The 20,365-nt window shown below is 50.6% G+C and overlaps 1 protein-coding gene across 2 annotated transcripts in view; it reads right to left on the bottom strand.

Moving 5' to 3' along the window:
- Positions 1-1,834: 1,834 nt before the first annotated feature.
- Positions 1,835-20,365, bottom strand: part of TNIP2 (TNFAIP3 interacting protein 2) — a 36,062-nt gene continuing 17,531 nt past the window's right edge. Inside the window, exons 3-7 of one of the 2 annotated variants that reach the window (XM_057547209.1) lie at positions 9,520-9,807; positions 7,503-7,592; positions 6,071-6,337; positions 5,861-5,965; positions 1,835-4,542 (exon numbers count right to left, since the gene is read on the bottom strand). In XM_057547209.1, coding sequence (XP_057403192.1) covers positions 4,279-4,542; positions 5,861-5,965; positions 6,071-6,337; positions 7,503-7,592; positions 9,520-9,807 — 1,014 coding nt within the window. In that variant the 3' untranslated portion in view covers positions 1,835-4,278. The remainder of the gene's footprint in view (positions 4,543-5,860; positions 5,966-6,070; positions 6,338-7,502; positions 7,593-9,519; positions 9,808-20,365) is intronic. The other variant, XM_057547208.1, reaches the window with a different exon arrangement.

Genomic DNA, 20,365 nt, shown 5'->3' with positions numbered 1-20,365 from the left:
TTATATTGCTGGATTCAATTTGTTAATATTTTGTTTAGGATTTTTGCCTCTGTGTTCATGAGAGATAGTGGTCTGTCATTTTCTTTCTTGCCTTGTCCTTCTCGGGTTTTGGTGTCATAAAATGAGATGGGGAAACATTCCCACTTTTTGTTTCCTGAGTGTAAGATTGGTATATGTTTCTTAGATGTTTGGAAGAATTCACCAGTGAAGTGATCTGAGACTGTAATTTTCTTTGTGAAAAGATTTTTAATTACAGATTCAATCTATTTAATGGACATAGAGCTATTTGGGTTTTCTATTAATTATGTCAATTTTAGTAAGTGGTGTGTTTCAAGGATTTTATCCATTTCATCTAAGTTGTCAAATTTATCGGCTTCATAAATTGTTCATAGTATATACTTTTTAATATCTTAGAGATCTACAGTGATGCCCACCTTTCATTCCTGATAATTAGCAATTTGTTTTCTCTTTTATTCTTCATCAGTCATGCTATGGGTTTATCAGTTTTATTACTATTTAAAAGAACTAACTCTTGGCATTGTTGATTTTTGTCTGCTTTCCATTTCATTGATTCTGCTCTTTTATTATTTCCTTCCATTTTCTTTGGGTTTAATTTGCAGTTCTTTCTTTTTATTTTAAAAATTTTATTATTTGGCTGCGTCGGGTCTTCATTGTGGCGCGCAGGCTCCAGAGCGTGCGGGCTCAGTAGTTGTGGCGCACGGGCTTAGTTGCCCCACAGCATGTGGCTGGCATCTTAGTCCCCTGACCAGGGATTGAACCTGCGTCCCCTGCATTAGAAGGTGAACTCTTAACCATTGGACCACCAAGGAAGTCCCTCATTTGCGGTTCTTTTCCTAGCTTCTTGTGATGAGCACTTGGATCACTGAAGTTTATTTAACCTCTCTTCATTTCTAATATATGCCTTTGGAGCTAATACATTCCCCCTAATCACTGCCTTAGCTGCATTCCATAATTTTTAGCAAGTTGTTTTTTCATTTTCAACTCAGTTCAAAATACTTTCTAATCTCCGTTGTGTTTATTTTTCCCATGGATCATTTAGAACTGTGCTGGGAATTTAGTAGTTATCTTTCTGTTACTGAGTCGTGGTTTAATTTCACTGTGGTCAGTGACCATGAATTCAATGGTTAGGTTCTTTGGAGTATGTTGTGACTTGATTTATGGCCCACAGATTTGTCTCTTTTGGAAGCATTCCACGTACACCTGAAAAGAATTATAGTTAACTTCCGTTGGGTGTAACTTAGGTTCTACATATGAAATAAGGCCAAGTAGATAGGTTAAATCTTCGGTATCCTTACTGACTTTTTTCCCTGCTTCTATCAGTTACTGAGAAAGGTATGTTCAAATCTCCAATGATGATTATGCATTTGTCTAGTCCTTTTGCTTTATATTATTAGCTCTACACAAATTTAGGTATATTGTAAATTCCTGATAAATTCACCCTTTTATCATTATGCACTGTTGCTCTTTATTTCTGGTAATATTTTTTGTCTTCAAAGTCCACTGTGTCTGATAATCACTCTCATTTTCTTGGTTAATGTTGGCATGGTGTGTCTTATATTTAAAGTGTATCTTTTCTAATGAGCACACAGGTGAGACTTTCATTTTCATCCAGTATGACAATCACTGTCTTTCAATCGGAGTGTTTGGTCCATTTTTATTTTTATTAACATCGTTATTGGAGTATAATTGTTCTACAATGGTGTGTTAGTTTCTGCCATATAACAAAGTGAATCAGCTATACATATAACCCCATATCTCCTCCCTCTTGCGTCTCCCTCCCACCCTCAATTTATTTTTAATGTAATTACTGATACAGTTGGTTAAGTCTACCATCTTCCAACTGCTTTCTCTTTGTCTCATCTCTCCTTTATCCCTTTGGTTCTCCTAACTTGTCTTGCTTTGGATTAATAAAAACATTTTTCTGTTCTATTAACTTTCTAATTAGATATTTTCATTACTACTTTAGTGGTTACCCTAGAGATTATGTTTCCTTAGTTCATTAGTCCACCACAAATCAACACAAAAACCTTACACTTGTATAAATTCATTAAACACTCCTGTCCCTCACCTAGAAAGTTCTTGTGGTCACATGTTTGCATGTTTTAAAACCCTCAAGACATTATTGTTTTAAACAGTCAATATTCATTCATATCTACCCATTCCCTTTTTTTTTTTTTTTAATATTTATTTGGTTGCACCAGGTCTTAGTCGCGGGCTCCTTAGTTGCAGTTTGCCAGCTCCTTAGTTGCGGCACGTGGGCTCCTTAGTTGTGGCATGCAAACTCTTAGTTTCAGCATGCATGTGGGATCTAGTTCCCTGACCAGGGATCAAACCCGGGCCCCCTACATTGGAAGCACGGAGTCTTAACCACTGTGCCAGCAGGGAAGTCCCCATTCCCATGCTCTTCATTCCTTTCTATGTTTGTTTTTATCCAGAATCATTTCCCTCTAGCCTGAGTAATTTCCATAGTATACTTTTTTCTTGTCGTACAATCTGCTGGATATAAATTTTTGTTAGCTTGTGTTTGTGTGAATATATCTTCATTATGCCTTTTTTCCCGTATGTCTAGTATTTTTTACTGTATATTGGACTCTGGTTAATATAGTACAAGGTCCTGGCTCTGAAGAAAGCCAGAGTTTGTTCCAACAGGCCAGTGAATTACTGGATGGCTGCCTGGAAGAGCAGGGCTGTTTTGTTTTGGCCCTAAGATGTCAACTTTACTCCTAAAATGTGGCCCTTCGAGGGTTTCAAAGGAAAACCAAGGTTTTCCAGCCCCTCTAACCCCAAGGGACTCAGCTTCGGAACTGCCACACTACGGTGGACAGCCGCTGGGAGCTCTGCTCAGCACATCCTGCCTTCCAGCCGCTGTTCCTGCCCCAGGATTCTTGGAGTGAGTCTTACGCTAAGCTTGCACAGTTCAGGGGTCAGCCAAGGATTTGAGGGCTCTCCCTTCTGCAGCTCCCTTCTCTCCAGGAGGTCCCCATCTATTTCCAAACTCCTCCAACTCCTCAGGACAGTGAGACGGAGGCTTCCTGTGACGTTCTAGCACCCACGCTGCACAGACTGATCCCTTCCAGTCGGCTCCTGGAAAGTGGGGTGCGCAGGGATCCTACAGAGGAGTGGACGCCTGAACTACAACTGGAGGAGGACCGACTTAGCCAGCGAGAGGGCGAGCGAGGTTCCAGGCAGGAGGGACAGCACGTGCACCCAGTGCTGGCCCTGCACCGTGCCGGCAGCTCCTCCACACATCGGGAAGTGGAATGTGGGCTCAGGAGCCAGATGGCCTGGGTTTACATCCTAGCTTTGTCCCCTGCTACTGTGACCTTGGGCAAGTGGCCTTACCCCTCTGTGCCTCACCTTCCACACCTGTGTTGAGGAGGATTGATTGATAGCAGTACTTACCTCCTGCGACTGTTCTGAGGGTTAGCTTGAGTCACACAGCCCTGACCCCGCCAGGACTATGCACGCAGTCCTTGCCCTGCAAGCCTCTCACTTGCCTTCGCCAGGCGCCTGGTTCCTCCCGCCTCACCCCAAGCCCTTCACACCCTGGCTGGAGCTGAAACAGGCCGAAGGCAGAGTGCTGGGCAGGCTGGACTCCCGCTGACCCCGCCCCTCTGGATACCTTAACAAACAAACAAACAGGTGACAGACAAACAGTAAGAAAGAGTGTCTCTCCTCCCGGCTGGTGTAACTCGGGCCCAGATGGAAATGCTGCCGGGTCCCTGCACCCCAGCCCCCAGAGCACACTCTCAGAGCAGTCGCTGTAGCAAGTGCATTTATTACAAAAATAAGTCATGTGACATAAACACGTTTAAGTTCCAGATATGCAGCACACACTCTTGCAGTGCGGCCTTATTTCAGTGCAGGCACAGTGCTCAGCTGTGCACGCCTCCTGGTGGGCGTGGGCGCACTTCCCACGGGCGGCCGCCGCGTCCCAGTGAGCTGCAGCGTCCCCAGGTGCGGCTGGGGCAGGGCTGTCCTGCGGGCCTGGAAGAACCCCACGCCACATCACGCGCGGCCTCGGCCCGACAGCTTGGGACGTCCAACTCCACACCAGAGGCGAGGCTGCGCCCTCCTGGGCACGAATGCTCCCAACCCCACCTCTCCCTCCAGCCCCACCGGAAGTGCCCCCTGACCCAAGGGGGACCAAGGGGAAGGCTCAGAAGCGCCCCCAGCCTGTTCTGGGGGCCCCGCATCCCGATGCTGCGTGCTGGGAGCACCCACGCGCGCCTCCGGGCCGGGCGGCCCAGCGCCCGCTCACTGGCAGCACTCGGCCACGTGCCGGAAGAGCTCCTCCCCCTGCTCATCGCTGAAGCACTGCAGGCAGTGAGGGCACTGAAGGTCCCCCTGGCCTCTCTGGGTTGCTCCGGGGCTCCCGCCCTCTGCGGGGAGTTCTGGCCGCTGGGATCCCATCCTAGGCCTGCAGCCACCGGGTGCCACAAGCTCCGAAGCGTCGGTCTCTAAGTACCCGGGAGTTTTGCCCCCAGTGTGAATCCGGCAAGAGCCTGGCTCTCGAGGATCCTGGAAAAAAAGCAAAGGGTCAGCTTACGAGGCTGGCCTCAGGCTCCAGCAACTAGAGATACACCTGTTGTGCAGTGGGACTTGCACCTTCGCCCTGCCTGGTGCTGGGGCCCAAATGAGGACGTGCTCCGTGAACAACCTCCTGCCTGCGCTCACGGAGGAACGGGCCCCAGCGGGGCGGGGGGCCGCTCCCCGACCCCGACCCCCGCCACGGCCCCAGCAGACTCGCCCCACACACCGCCGTGGAGAGAGGGAGCCTGGCAAACTGCGTCCCTCCTCGGTGGGCGGGGGGTCTCTGGAGGCAGCAGGGGTGCCCGTGGCACGGCCGACACGCTCGCCCCCCCACGTCAGCCCCAAAGCGCCGTGACCCCTGGTGTTCATCACACCTCGTGTGGGAGCCTCAGCCCAGGCGGCGGGACCCTGGCTGCTGGCCCACAGCTTCACCACCACCCGCCCCGGGGGCGTCGCCCAGGGGCCCAGCAGGAGCAAGTGCTCCCAAAGCTCGACGGCCACAGGCCGCAGCCAAAAGGGGCTCAGAGGCCACTCAGTGCACAGGCCCCGGGCCTCGGCAGGCCGGGCCACCCTTCTGTCCACCAGTGGGGTCCACAGCCACACAGGATGGGGCACTGGGGGTGGCTCCCGCCGCCCCGAGGCCAACCACGAAGGGCGGTTCCAGGGTCAGCTCGGCATCCCCACCCCACCAGGGCACTAGCACCCCAGGAGGATGTGTATCGGGTGCTCTGGGCGGACCCAGGGAGGAGCAGGGAAGCGGCATGTGGGTGCCCCGGGTCCTGCAGTGAGAAACCATCAGTTCCCACCCAGGCAAGGCCTCCCAAGAAGCACCCCCTGTGGCGGGACAACACGGAGCCCAGAGTGAGCTGCGGGGCCTGCCCGCCTGCACGGCCCATCTCCGTGCACGGGGGTTGTGAGCTGGGGGGCGCCAGCAGACGCCTGCAGCCTCAGCGGCTGTGTGTGTGTGACAGGGCGACCAGGGTCCCTGCCGCACAGCGAGGAGGGGACACGTGTGCACGAAGCTCCCAGTAGGGAGCCCGAGGCCCAGGACGTGCCCTCTGGGTGCAGGACAGCCACCCCTGAAGTCACACGCCACCACACCAACGTCCTCTACAGACACACACGGTACGACAGGGAGGTTTTCTGCCACCAGGCCCCAGGCACCGGGCACGGTGGCTCTGCCTGGAGCACAGAATCAGGGTCTCGGCAGACGCAGAAGGGCTTGAAACCGATGAAAGAAACACGAAGAAAACGCCCAGCCTGGACCGGAGGAGGTGGGCCTCCATTCCACCTGTCTCCAGGGTACCTGGCGCTGCAGCAAGGCCACCCGTTCCTCCAACTCCTGGATCCGACTCTGAGCCCGCTCCCGGTCGACCCTCTCCGACGTGAAGTCGTCCTTGTACGCGAGGATCTGTGAGGAGACAGACACTCGGCCATCAGACGGCAGCGCCTATTCTGCTCAGACGGAGAAAGCCCCCCAGCGCCCCCCAACGCCCGGCCCCGGGGCGGGGGGCACCTGCTGCTCCAGCATCTGCACCCGCTCCAGCGCGGCGTCCCGGGCCCTCCTCGCGGCCGCCAGCTCCCGCCTTGCTTCTGCACAGTCGTTGATTTTCTCCTCCAACTGTGTGTTGAGCCGGGAGATCTCCTTCCTCATCAGCTCGGGTGGGGAGGGCCTCTCAGCCTCGAGGGGGGCCTGCAGCCCCCTCAGCTGTGCGTGAAGCCCCCTCACGTACTCGTCCCTGCTGGCATCATAGCGCTGCCACTTGGCATTGAGGTCTTCCACCTGAGGAGGCCGAAAAGCTCACGGTGACGGTGGCTGAGAACCTGCTCTCGAGCCAACCTGAACTGTGAAGCTATTCACTAGCAACAAGGAGCAGAGTGAGTTTCCCCTTAAATGAAGGTTGCCTCAGGAGACTTCCCTGGTGGCGCAGTGGTTAAGAATCCGCCTGCCAATGCAGGGGACACGGGTTTGAGCCCTGGTCCGGGAAGATCCCACATGCCGCAGGGCAACTGAGCCCGTCCGTGCGCCACAACTACTGAGCCTGCACTCTAGAGCCCGCGAGCCACAACTACTGAGCCTGTGAGCCACAACTACTGAAGCCTGCATGCCTAGAGCCTGTGCTCCGCAACAAGAGAAGCCACAGCAATGAGAAGCCCACACACTGCAACGAAGACCCAACGCAGCCAAAAATAAATACATTAATTAATTACTTTTTTAAAAAAATAAATAAAAGGAACGAAGGCCAAAAAAAAAAAAGTTGCCTCAGTTTGCTCTGTGCAGAGGGGACGCTAGGACGTGGCGACGATGGCCACAAACAACCGCCATAGACAGAAGCGGACTTGGTACAATTTCCCACCGTAAAAGCTATACTTGATAGTAATTCTTTTTTTTTCTTTAAAGTATTTTTTTAAACGTTTCTTTAATTTATTTATTTATTTATATTTAGTTTTGGCTGTGTTGGGTCTTCGTTTCTGTGCGAGGGCTTTCTCCAGTTGCGGCAAGTGGGGGCCACTCTTCATCGCGGTGCGCGGGCCTCTCACTGTCGCGGCCTCTCTTGTTGCGGAGCACAGGCTCCAGACGCGCAGGCTCAGTAGTTGTGGCTCACGGGCTTAGTTGCTCCGTGGCATGTGGGATCTTCCCAGACCAGGGCTCAAACCCGTGTCCCCTGCATCGGCAGGCAGATTCTTAACCACTGCGCCACCAGGGAAGCCCGATAGTAATTCTTGTACCTCATTTATCCACGTGAATTAACTTGGGGGCTGGAGAATGACAAGCGAGAAGTTCTGCACGTCCTTTTAGGCAAATATGTCGGGCCTCTAGGGACTGCGTGTATCAGCCAAAGTGGCCTGAGGGCAGGGGCAACCCCTAGGCACAGCCAAGGAGAGGACCCTCATCTGCGGACCATGAGGGGAAAGTTCTTCCCAAGTGACATCTAACAGACACTCACGTGAGTCACCTTCTGCTTCAACAGTCGATTCTCCTCCCGTAACTTCTCAACAACCGTGTGGACAGAGCCGTCCCCATCTGCACACGCTGGCTGCATAAGAAAGGGACAGAGAGCAGACACCGTGTCACCGAACGTGACTGTCATGTGCGGCAAGAGGGTAGGAAGGCACACCTGGAGACTGAGGTCGCAGATGGTCACTGCAGCCCGCACTGCGGCAGGTGGGATGGAGACAGGAAAGGCCGTGCCCCTTCCCGAAGGTGGGGGAGGGGTGGTCCTCGCCCCACCCAAGCCCACCCCACGCTGGGGCCAAGCCTCGCACAATCTTCTCATGCCTGAGACTTTCCATCATCACGGGAGTTGGGAGGGCAGGAAGCTTAATCTCACCGTCCACCAGAGAACCTTCCAGCCCAGGGCCACAGGGCCACCAGGAGCAGGCCCGGCCAGGGACCCGGCTCCCTCCCTCTGAGCCCACCACGCTGTCATGTCATGTCACGCAAGCAGGGTTAACCTCAGTGATTCTGTACACGGCAGTCCACCCGTGCCTCACGCGGGGTCTCGGGAGTCATGCGTAGAAACCCATGTGCCAAACCAGCCCTAATGGCGGTGGGCAGAACTAGCCGAAAAGTCCATCTGAATCCTAGAAATTCATTGCATTTAACAGTACAGTGGGCTGTATGCTGGTGACGTTATTTTTGAGAATTCCCCTCGAATGACAAAGGAACTACATGTCCTAACCCAGCAGGCATCGGGAAACCCCGGTGACTCAGCCGAGTCCAGGGCTGAGAAGTGACGCCGATTTAGAGCCTGTTAAGAGCCCCGGCCTCACCCCTGCCCAGCCCAAACATGACCTGCGGCTGTGTTCAAGTCCCCAGAGGGAAATGACACAGTGACTCAAAATCAGACGAGAACACAGCCTGCCCCCAGAGAGCACTGTGGTATCTGAAATATGCCTGTGTGCTTTCTGAGGTTCCCTTTTCGTGGAATCCACCCGCGGAGACGGGCAGCTCTCAGACGGAGGTTCTCCCCAGCAGGCTTCCCAGTGGAGCTGCTGCTAAGGGGCTGGAGGGCCTGTTCCCCCCTCCCCCGCGTTTCTGAGTCAACCTGGTTGCAGCCTCAGAGAATCAGAGAACTGCCTGGAAAAGACCCCACGAGAGTAACCTGCGCTGGGCGGGGCAGGGTGTGCACTGCGTGCCGGGAGGGGGTGGAATCAGACAGGCAGGGAAGGCGGCCTCGGCCGGAGCTCCCAACACCCCCAGCCAGGAGCCCCCTGGTCTCCCAGGTAGGGAATTCCTGATGCTGAAACCCCCGCTGTCCCCTCCCTGACCAGAACGCACACACAGCCACAGCCCAGATCCACCCAGTCCTGGAGGCCCCCGGCCCCGCCCCCTTCCCCTGGCCCCACCCCCTGGCCCCTGCCCGGCTCCCTCCCTGCTGGCCCCGCCCTGCCTAGGGCCTGGCCAGGGGTCACAGTGCCAGGTACATGGAAGGGCTCCGTGTCCTCCCTTCACTGACGCGGGTCCCCGCCCTGCAGGAGGCCCCGGAGGCCAGCCCTGCTCAGACACGTGGAGCCCTCCCCCGCCCCGGCCCGGCCCCGATTCCTCACGGTGTTTGGGGCCTGGCCCTGCACCTGCGGCCTTTGGAGGCGCTGCCCCTCGCCTGCCTGCACGTGTGCCAGCACCTGCTCAGGATACCCCTCCCGCCCCTGCCCTGCCTGCTTCGTCCTCAGCGAGGGCTGATGAGACCACAGTGCCATCTCCCCACGGGGACCAGGGTCAGCTGCAGGTCTGGGGGTGGCAGCTGGTGACACAGGCCAGCTGCTTCCCTGTCACGTTCTGCACCTTCCACCGTGCTAGAAGAAATCCCCGGATGGGCGGGCTTTGCTGCAACCCTCACTATGGAGAGCAGGGGGCGCCCTGGGCGCCCCGACCTCCACGACGGCTGAGGGATCCTGAGGCGCGAGGCGAGGCCTCCTGCTGCACCTCGGTCCTCATCGTGGTGTGCTGACACCACGGCCTACCTCAGGGCTCCTCTCCCCCGCGTCCCCCTGCGTGCGCTGGCGTTCATCCAGACACTTGGCCAGATGCTGGCACATGTGGGCGGTGGCGGCCAGAGTCCTCCGCAGCTGATGGGTCTCGTCGGCCAAGGAGCGGCACAGAATGTCGCTGGCGGCCCGGGCCCGCCCCTTCTGTGCCGCGCTTCTCCTCAGCAGGGCCACTTCCTTCTCCTGCTCCCGCTCGGGCTGGCTCATCAGCTGCTGCGTCTCCCGCTCTTTTTCTTCTAGTTGCTCGGAAAGTCTCTCGATTTCCTAAGGGGAAGATTTAAAAGCACAGTTGATTTGACTAAAAGAAGCAATATCAGGAACAAACATTCATAGAGCAGAAGAAAGTCCGGCACAGACACCCATCAGTAGGTAATAAACGTGCTCATTTGGAGGTTGTCTTCTGAATGAATAATTAACTTTGGAGTTTTCAGCCCATAAAGTTCTATCTGAAACTTCATCTAAAATTCTATTTTCATGAGCAAATTCATAATGTTACGTTTTACATCATCAAATTACTAAGTGTGGCAATTCCAAATACTTCTTGATGGGAAGGGTAGAAACTCCACTGCAGTGGGTAGCCCCCCAAAAGATATGCCCACGCCCTCACCCCCGATACTTGGGAATGTGACTTTATTTAGAAATAGGGTCTGTGAAGATGCAGTTAGCTAAGATGAAGTCATACTGGATTAGAATGGACTCTAATCCAATGACTAGTGTCCTCATAAGAAGAAGGAAACATGGACACAGACACAGAAGAAGGCCACGTGTCGACAGAGGCAGAGACTGGAGTGATGTGTCCACAAGCCAAAGAACACCAGGGATGCCTACAGCCACCGGAAGCTGCAAGAGAAAAAGAAGGGCCCTCCCCCAGAGCCTCGGCGGGAGCACGTCTCTGCCAGCGACACCCTGATTTTGGGCCTCTGGCCTCTAGAACAGCAAAAGATGAAGCATCTGTTCTTGTAAACCACCCAGTTTATGGTATTTTGTTACAGCAGTTCTAGGAAACTAATATACCCAACCCCAATTAATTTTTTTTTAAAAGTCCTTAAAATTACCATTTGCTTTAAACCCAGCCTTAGTTTTGTGCTTTCCCATTTTCAAAGTAATCTCCAGCATAAACAGTACATAAGGGAGGTGAAGCAGGATGAACCAGTCCATCCTACAAATGAAAAAACAGCTTCAGAAAAGTCAGGGTTGAGCCTGAGCTCCACGTGAGAAAGTGGCAGGAGAAGGATCTGGGCTCCACTCGGGGAAGTGCTCAAGCTCACCTCCTGCGTGCTCACGAGGAGGGATGGACACCAGGAACCGAGAACCTTCTTACCACAGTGGAATGGAATACAGGGCCATATTACTAACGGAACCCTGAATTACTACTCTCTTAACTGCTTTAAAACAAAAACATGTGCATGGTTGTAAAAAATTCAAACATACAGAAGGAAATCAAATGAAAACTTAAATTCCTCTCTCCCACCAGCTCCTCTGCCCCCAGCTTCACTCTCCAGAGGCAACTACTATTTGGGCACAGACCTTTCCAGAGTGTTTATAAGCATCTATAACACATGTATTTTTACACAAACGGATGCTACAACACTGTTCGGCACCTTGCTTTTTTCCTCCTTAGCAATATACCTTATTCCACAGCAGCACAGAACCTGACTTGTTCTTTTCAACCACAGCCTGGAGCTTCACGACAGATTCCAGATTTACGGAACACACACCTCCAGCTGGCTGCTTCCTTGTGCCCTTATGCCAATACAGCCACGGGATAAATGCCCAGAAGTCACATGGCTGGGATTGTTTTTAAGACTGGGGTTAAGAAATAATTGGTGGGATGGACCTAGAGATTATCATACTAAATAAAGTCAGAAAGAGAAAGACAAATACCGTATGATATCACTTTATATGTGGAATCTAAAATATGGCACAAATGAACTTACCTACGAAACAGAAACAGACCCACAGACGTAGAGAGCAGCCTTGTGGTGGCCAAGGGGGAGGTCAGGTGGGGGAGGGATGGACTGGAAGTTTGGGATTAGCAGGTGCACATTATTATATAGAGAATGGGTAAACAACCAGGTCCTACTGGATAGCACAGGGAACTATATTCAATATCCTGTGATAAACCATAATGAAAGAGAATACAAAAAAGAATGTATCTATGTACGTGTGTGTGTGTGTGTGTGTCAGTGAATCACTTTGCTGTATAGTAGAAATTAATGCAACATTGTAAATCAACTACACCTCAACAAAATAAATCAATAAAACAAAAAAATAATCGGTGGAACTCAGGCACACAGCCCGTCTCCGGATCCCAGCCTGGCTCCCTGGGCCCAAACCCACATCCCCGAGGCAAGGGCTGCTCCCCACGCTCCTGCACCAAACACCCCGTGCGTCTGTGATAACCAGTCCATGGATAAGCCCAGCATGTGACCGAATCACTCCAACCAGGTGACCCAGAAAACATTCTGGAAACCTCGCCCCCTCTCAGGGAATTTTTTTTTTTTTTTTTTTTTGGCCACACTGCATGGCTTGCGGGATCTTAGTTCCCAGACCAGGGATCGAACCCAGGCCCTTGGCAGTGAAAGCGCCGGGTCCTAACCACTGGAACCCCCCCCCAGGGAATTCCCTCAGGGAATTTTTAAGAGTCCTCTCCTTCCCATTTTCCTTGGACTTCACTCTAGAAATGAACAGAAAGAGAGGAAAGAAGAAAAACTGCAGTTAGAATGACCGGTTTGGCTCTCTTAGCAAAGGCCTAGAGGAACAGGCTGTTCTAGATCCGCACTTCACAACAGGGACTCAAAACAGGACAGAGCAGAGGCCTGGCAGCTGGCGAGGCAGACCGTGAGGGCGGCGGGGGAGATGAGGAGGTCGGGCCCCGGCGAGTGGGAAACGTCCACCACCAGGTGCGGAAGAAGGAGCAGGACTGGTGACGACGGGTGTGACACATCACTGGGAATGAGCCCGTCAGCTGGGACTTCCGCCCCAAGGCGTGTGGCGTTGGCACTCCATCATGCCATCACACCTCCCTGCCCTCGACTCACAGATGTCATAATCTCAGGGGCGCCAGGTGAGAGCCCCTCTTGGAAGGTCATTACTTTCATTTTTCCACCTTTTGGCCCCGACGACCTCACCCCTGAACCAAAGGAGGAGAAGAGGCCTCTCTCTGCAAGCTGGCCGGTCGGCATCCATACCTCCTCCCAGCAGACAGCCCTTCAGCACCAGGCTGCACCTGCAGGACTGGGAAGGGGGTGCTGGGGGCCACCACGCATGGCCTTCTGAGCCTGTCCACACAGCTGGGGCTGCCGGCTGGTGCCAAGTCACTTGGTCTGGGTGAAGCCCCGTCGAGACAGTGTGATGGGGCATTTACACAGCTGAGACCCAACTATAGCCTTCTTAGCATAAAATACTATAAACAGGAAAAAGAATGCCAAACCCCAACAAGAGCTCCGGCTCTCACTGCTGGTTGTTTCCTGGCCTTGGATTTATTTGTTCTCTTTAAAAACTGGCCGCTTTTGAAGGCAGTGCCAGGTGGTCAAGGCCCCCGTCCCACGTCCTCACCGTGGAAAACGCAGCAGGAGCCCCTCCCTCCACAGTGTCACAGATGCCAGGCCCGCCGTGGCCCACCCCGTCGCCTGGACTCGTCTTCCCCTGCCAGCATCACAGCTCTGGGGTAGCCTTGTCACTACTGGCGGGATAGACATGCCACACTCCCCCGAGCTGGACCTAGTCGCCCTCCACAGTGGCTCAGAAGTGTACCTGGAGTAGACACAGATGGTAAAGAGAGACCTGCCCTGAGAGTGGACTTTCATTACATTTTAGAGTTATTCTCAAAAGCTGTGATTTCAGCAGCGCAACAGAGAAACGTCTCTATCCTTGCCTTTATCTGATACTGAAGTGTATTCAGAGTAAATACATGTTATGCATATAAAAGAGGTATCAATATATATACAAATACGTACAATACAAACACAGATAGAAAGTCTGTAATACCAGTGAAGGCTGGTCGCCCATGGAATCATACATTTCACAGACTTCTAAGTCCCTACGACAACCGCATGGACAGCAGCAGCAGCAAATGCACCAACCATGCACTCTCCACACATCCTACGAGACAGCTGCTATCATGTCTCCCATTCCACAGATGGGCAAACTGAGGCTCACGGGATCCAGGTGGCTGCTGGAGTGCCCAGGTAAGGAGGCAGTGGCACCCCAGCCTCGACACCTCCACCTACCACAGCTCCCTCACACCCTCTGAGGCTGGGGGACTTCAAGCAACACCTGATTTCTGAGCATCTTTCCTTGCTGGTCAAACGGAGACAGTAAGAGAAACAATGGGGCAGAAGGTCCCCGGGCTTCGGGGGCTCACGGAGCTTCCCAAGGACACACTCTCTCTCATCGCCACACCCCAGCCCTGGGTCCAGCCCAGCCCCATAAGGATCCCCAGTAAATGTCTGAGAAGAAGACTGGGGGTACAACAGCCAGGACCTGGGCCCTGTTCTCAACCTGTTACAGCACAGAGACTGAAAACCACGAACACGCAGCTGACTCTGGCGGTGAGATTAGTTGAATCGGAAGGACTCACAGGCCCTTATTGTCTGTCTTAAAACTCCTCTTTCAAACACCAGTTTAGAAATGATCTGGCTCTCATGGAGACTTGCTAGGTGACAACATATACCATACCTGGGGCTGGCTTTTTCCCTCACCGCTGGGAAGCTGCCAGAGCTAGAGAAGCAAAGGCAAGACCACCGGGAGGCGGTGCACTTCACTGTAGGGCGACCCACCCCCCAAGAGGGCTGCCTGACCTGCCCTTCCCCGCACAGTGTGAGAGGCCCCAGGACCCCTGGAGCCCCCAGGTTTGGGGCACTCGTTGCTTGCTCTGAAGTTGGAGAGACGTGTACTGGCTCATCTGGCTAAGTGCCCTTGTCAATCAGTAACAGTTCTTAGGACACAGAACATAGACCACTGTTGTCAAAAAGCAAGGCCTGTCCTAGAATCCTGGCATTACACACACAGACGTGATGCACGGAAGTCAGCAAATGGCCAAGGACCCCTGGGAGACCCTGTCACTGGGACCTAAAATCCCATGGCTCCATTCTCAGGACACAAAAGTGTGAGGAATTCTAATAGTCTTGTGGATCAACCTTAAAAATAAGAGGTGTAGCCTCTTGGCCTTCGTCCCTTTATTAGTCTGCTCGGGCTGCCGGGCTGCCGTAACAAAGTCCACAAACTAGGTAACTTAAAACAACAGAAATGTATCCTCCCACAGGCTAGAGGTCCAAAATCCAGGTGTCAGCAGGCCATGTGCCTTCCGGGGACTCTAGGGAAGAATGCTTCCTCGTCTCTTCCAGCTTCTGCGGGTTGCTGGTAACCCTTGGCTTGTAGATGCCTCACTCCAATATCTCTGCCCCCATCTTCACGTGGCTGTCTTGTAAGGACACCAGTCACTGGATTAGGGTCCACCCTAGGCCAGGATGACTTCATTTCTATTTATTACCCCTGCAAAGACCCTACTTCCAAATAAGGTCATAATCACAGCTTCCAGGTGGAAAGGAATTTGGGGGAGTCACTATCCAGCCCAGCATAGTCCTCTTCTCTCTCCTTCCTGGGCAGCCCTCAGTGGCTGGCCATGTGCAGACTGCAGCCCAGCCCATGGTTACCTTGTAACCAGCAGCTGAAGGGGGAGTGAGATAACAGGAGCAAGCAGGGAATTTAAGAAAAGTCAACTCACTGGGCCTTCACCACAAGTGCCAAGCACTGAAGACGTGCCGGGGGAGACACTGATGAGGACGCAGCACACCTCCTCCCCACTGGAAGAGTGCAGGGGGGAGCAGGCAAACAGGTACGGACAAAAACGAGCACGGCCTGGAAGGTTCTGGGACTATGGCAGAGGAGGGAGCACCGGGAATCTTCTCCTCACCTGAAAAACAGTGCACTGGCAGAAATCTGTCTGGTGTGACTATTTTGGATCTCAAGTCCTAAAGACTTGCAACTTCCATATGAGGACTTGGACAGTAAATTGAGGTTAATTTCAGTCAATTTCAGCTCTTCCTACAGTAGCAGCTACCCATCCCACCCCTAGCCATGCCACTGGAGGCCATACACCTGTTTCTGGAGCTGCCTGCACACAGCTTGCAGGAGCCAAGGTGGGCAAAAAAGACCCTGTCGTCCAAATACTGGGGATCTGTGCTCTGACCACTGCTTCCTGCTTCTGATCACAGAGGTGTGGCCAAACAGGCAGGTGGCCATTGTTGCACCTCCCCCATTGCTACAGGACCCTCCCCCTCCAGCTGAAGTGCTATGGGATTTAAAGGGCCAGTGCCCTTCCCTTCCCCTTTTAATTTTTCTTTTTCTGCTTTAGGGAGCCAGACATTAAAGACTAGGATATTCAAAAGCAACTACATAAAAGGGGAAAATTTGAAAGTGACCACACATTCCCAGGTACAGGCTGAGAAAACCTTAATTTATGCCTCAGGCTGATCCTTGGTACAGAGACAATCTACAACAACCAAAGAAAAACAAAAACAGCAAATCCTAGGGAACGAGAGTAATCTGATATCCAGAGATACCACATTATTAGATCCAAATGTCCAGTTTTAAACAAACAACAACAAAAAAAGGACAAGGCACTCAAAGACACAGGAAAATACGGCCCATTCAAAGGAAAAAATAAATCAACAGTAGCTGTCCCTGAAAAAGACCTGATGGTGGATCTTCTAGACAAGGACTCTAAAACAACCATCTTAAAGGTGCTCAAAAAACTAAAAGAAGATGTGGAGAAAGTCAAGAAAGCAATGTAGGAATAAAATGGAAATACGAATAAAGAAATAGAAAACCTAAACAGAAACCAAAAAAATTGTGGAGCTAAAAAGTACATTAACTGAAATTTTAAAATTCACTGGAGGTATTCAAAGGCAGATTTGATCAGTAGAAGAATCAGCAAACTTGAAAACAGGACAATGAAAATTATCAAGATTCAAGGAAAGTAAACAGAGCCTAAGGGTCCTGTGGGACACCATTAAGCAGACCAACATACACATTGTGGGAGTCCCAGAAGCAGAAGCGAGAGAGAAAGGGGCAGAAAGAATACTTGAAGAAATAATGGCTGGGGCTTCCCTGGTGGCGCAGTGGTTAAGAATCTGCCTGCCAATGCAGGGGACACGGGTTCGAGCCCTGGTCCGGGGAGATCCCACATGCCGCAGAGCAACTAAGCCCATGCACCACAACTACTGAGCCTGTGCTCTAGAGTCTGTGAGCCACAACTACTGAGCCCACGTGCCTAGAGCCCGTGCTCCACAACAAGAGAAGCCACAGCAATGAGAAGCCCGTGCACCGCAATGAAGACACAACACAGCCATAAATAAATAAATAAATAAGAAATAATGGTTGAAAACTTCCCAAATGTGATGAAAGACATGAATCTAAACATCCAAGAAGCTCAATAAACTCCAAGTAAGATGAAGTCAAAAAGACCAAGACACATTATAATCAAACTTTAGAAAGCCAAAGATAAAAAGAGGAATCTCGAAAGAAGCAAGAGAAAAGCAACATATCACATAGAAGAGATCCTTAATACGATTATTAGCAGATTTCTCATCAGACACTTTGGAAGCCAGAGGCAGTGGGCCTATATATTCAAAGTGCTAAAAGAAAAAAAAACAGCTGGGGACTTCCCTAGTGGTCCAGTGGTTAAGAATCTGCCTTCCAATGCAGGGGACGCAGGTTCGATCCCTGGTCAGGGGACTAAGATCCCACATGCCGTGGGGCAACTAAGCCCACGCACAGCAACTACTGAGCCCACGCACTCTAGAGCCCGCGTGCCACAACTGGACAGCCCATGTGCCACAACTACTGAGCCCACGCACTCTGGAGCCATGCACCACAACTAGGGAGAAGCCTACGTGCTCCAACGAGAGAAGCCCACACGTCGCAACTAGAGAAGCCTGCACGTCACAACTAGAGAAGCCCAAGCACCGCAACAAAAGATCCCGCATGCTGCAACAAAGATCCCGCATGCTGCAACAAAGATCCCATGTGCTCCAACTAAGACCTGATGCAGCCAAATAAAATAAATAAATAAATAAATACTTTAAAAAAGAAAAAAACTGTCAACCAAGAATCCTATATCCAGCAAAACAGTCTTTCAAAAGCAAGGGAGAAATTAAGACATTCCCACATAAACCAAAGCTGAGGGAGTTTGTTACCACTAGACCTGCCCTGCAAGAAATGCTCAAGGGAGTCCTGTAGAGTGAAATGAAATGACACTAACTCAAAGGACAGTAACTCAATGCTATATGAAGAAATACTCAACGCTATATGAAGAAACAAATATGTCAATAAAGGTAAAGACATGGGCAATTATAAAAGCTAGTATTATTGTAACAACAGTTTATAACTCTTTTTTTTGTTTTCCACATGATTTAAGAAACTAATATAAATATATATATATTTTTTAAATTATTAGTCTACAAGTTAGTATTACTGTAATTTTGATTTGTAACTCCAAACGTTATTTCCTACATAATTTAGGAGACTAATGCATTTAAAAGATTAATTTATGTTTGAGGGCACATGATGTATGAAGATTTAATTCTGTGACATCAACAACCAAAAGGGGTGGGGTTTAGGTATAAGGGAGCAGGGGTTTTGTATGTTATTGAACTTAAGCTGGTATAAATTCAAATTAGAGTGTTACAACTTTCGGATGTTAAACGTAATTCCCATGGTAAACACTAAGAAAATAGTTACAGAATATACCCACAAAAAATGAGAAAGGAATTTAAATATTTCACAATTTAAAAAATCAAACATAAAAGATAGTAATGCAGAACATGAGAAACAAAAAAAGCTATAAGAGAAAAAAAAAGCTATAAGGCATACAGAAAACAAATAGCAAAATAACAAGTATTTCATCCATATCAGTAATTACTTTAAATGTAAATGGATTAAAATCTCCAATTAAAAGACAGAGATTGGCAGAATGGATAAAAGCATATGATCCAACTACATGCTATATACAAGAGACTCACTTTAGATTCAAAGACATATACAGATTGAAAGTAAAAGGATGGGGACTTCCCTGGTGGCGCAGTGGTTAAGAATCCTCCTGCCAATGCAGGGGACATGGGTTTGATCCCTGGTCCGGGAAGATCCCACATGCCATGGAGCAACTAAGCCCATGCACCACAACTATTGAGCCTAAGCTCTGAAGCCTGCAAGCTGCAACTACTGAAGCCCGTGCACCTAGAGCCCATGCTCCACAACAAGAGAAGCCACCGCAATGAGAAGGCCACACACTGCAACGAAGAGTAGCCCCTGCTCGCCATAACAAGAGAAAAGCCCACGTGCATCAATGAAGACCCAACACAGCCAAAAATAAAATTTTAAAAATTAAAAAAAAAGAAAGTAAAAGGATAGAAAAATATTTACATTCCATGCAATTAGTAACTAAAAGAGAACAGGAGTAGCTATACTAGTATCAGACAAAATAGACTTTTTTTCAAAAAAGACTACAAGAGACAAAAAAAGGATGTTGTACATTAATAAAAGTTTTAATACAGCAAGAAAATATAACAATTATATACACTGATGTACCTAATAACAGACAAGCAAAATATATGAAGCAAAAACTGACAGAATTGAAGGCAGAAACAGACAATCCTACAATCATACCTGGAGACCTCAAAACCCTACTCTCAATGATAGAACAACCAAACACAATATATGTAAGGAAATAGAGAACTTAACACAATAAATCAACTAGATCTAACAGACATCTACAGAACACTCTACCCAACAACATACACATTCTTCTCAAATGCACATGGGACATTTTCCAGGATAGACCATGTGTTAGGTTACATATTAAGTCTCAACAGATTTTAAAAGACTGACATCATACAAAGTATCTCCTCCCCAACCACAACAGGATGAAGTCAGAAATCAACAACAGAAGTAAAACTGGAACATTCACAAAACTGTGGAAATTAAAAAACACATTCTTAAACCAATGGATCAAAGAAGAAATCACAAGGAAATTAGAAAATACTTAAAGGCAAATGAAAATGAAAACACAACATACCAAAACTTGCAGGATCCAATGAAAGCAGGGTTAAGGGGGAAATCTAAAGATATAAAACTTGAGGTCCCCCGGCAAGATGGCGGAAGAGTAAGACGCGGAGATCACCTTCCTTCCCGCAGATACAGTAGAAATACATCTACACGTGGAACTGCTCCTACAGAACACCCACTGAACGCTGGCAGAAGACGTCAGACCTCCCAAAAGGCAAGAAAATCCCCACGTACTTGGGTAGGGCAAAAGAAAAAAGAAATAACAGAGACAAAAGAATAGGGACAGGACCTGCACCAGTGGGAGGGAGCTGTGAAGGAGGAAAGGTGTCCACACACTAGGAAGCCCCTTCGCGGGCGGAGGCTGCGGGTGGCAGAGGGGGGAAGCTTCGGAGCCACGGAGGAGAGCGCAGCCACAGGGGTGCGGAGGGCAAAGCGGAGACATTCCTGCACAGAGGCTTGGCGCCGAGCAGCACTCACCAGCCCGAGAGGCTTGTCTGCTCACCCGCCAGGGTGGGCGGGGGCTGGGAGCTGAGGCTCGGGCTTCAGTCGGATCGCAGGGAGAGGACTGGGGTTGGCGTGAACACAGCCTGAAGGGGTTAGCGCACCACAGCTAGCCGGGAGGGAGCCCGGGAAAAAGTCTGCAGCTGCCGAAGAGGCAAGAGACTTTTTCTTGCCTCTTTGTTTCGCGGCGGGCAAGGAGAGGGGATTCAGAGCGCCGCCTAAACGAACTCGAGACGGGCGCAAGCCGCGGCTA

The sequence above is a fragment of the Balaenoptera acutorostrata genome, chromosome 5 (assembly GCF_949987535.1).
Source record: "Balaenoptera acutorostrata chromosome 5, mBalAcu1.1, whole genome shotgun sequence".
In the NCBI taxonomy this organism is placed as follows: Eukaryota; Metazoa; Chordata; class Mammalia; order Artiodactyla; family Balaenopteridae; genus Balaenoptera; species Balaenoptera acutorostrata.
The sequence above is the reverse complement of the archived record's forward strand: the minus strand, read 5'-3'. Positions and strand labels throughout refer to the sequence as shown.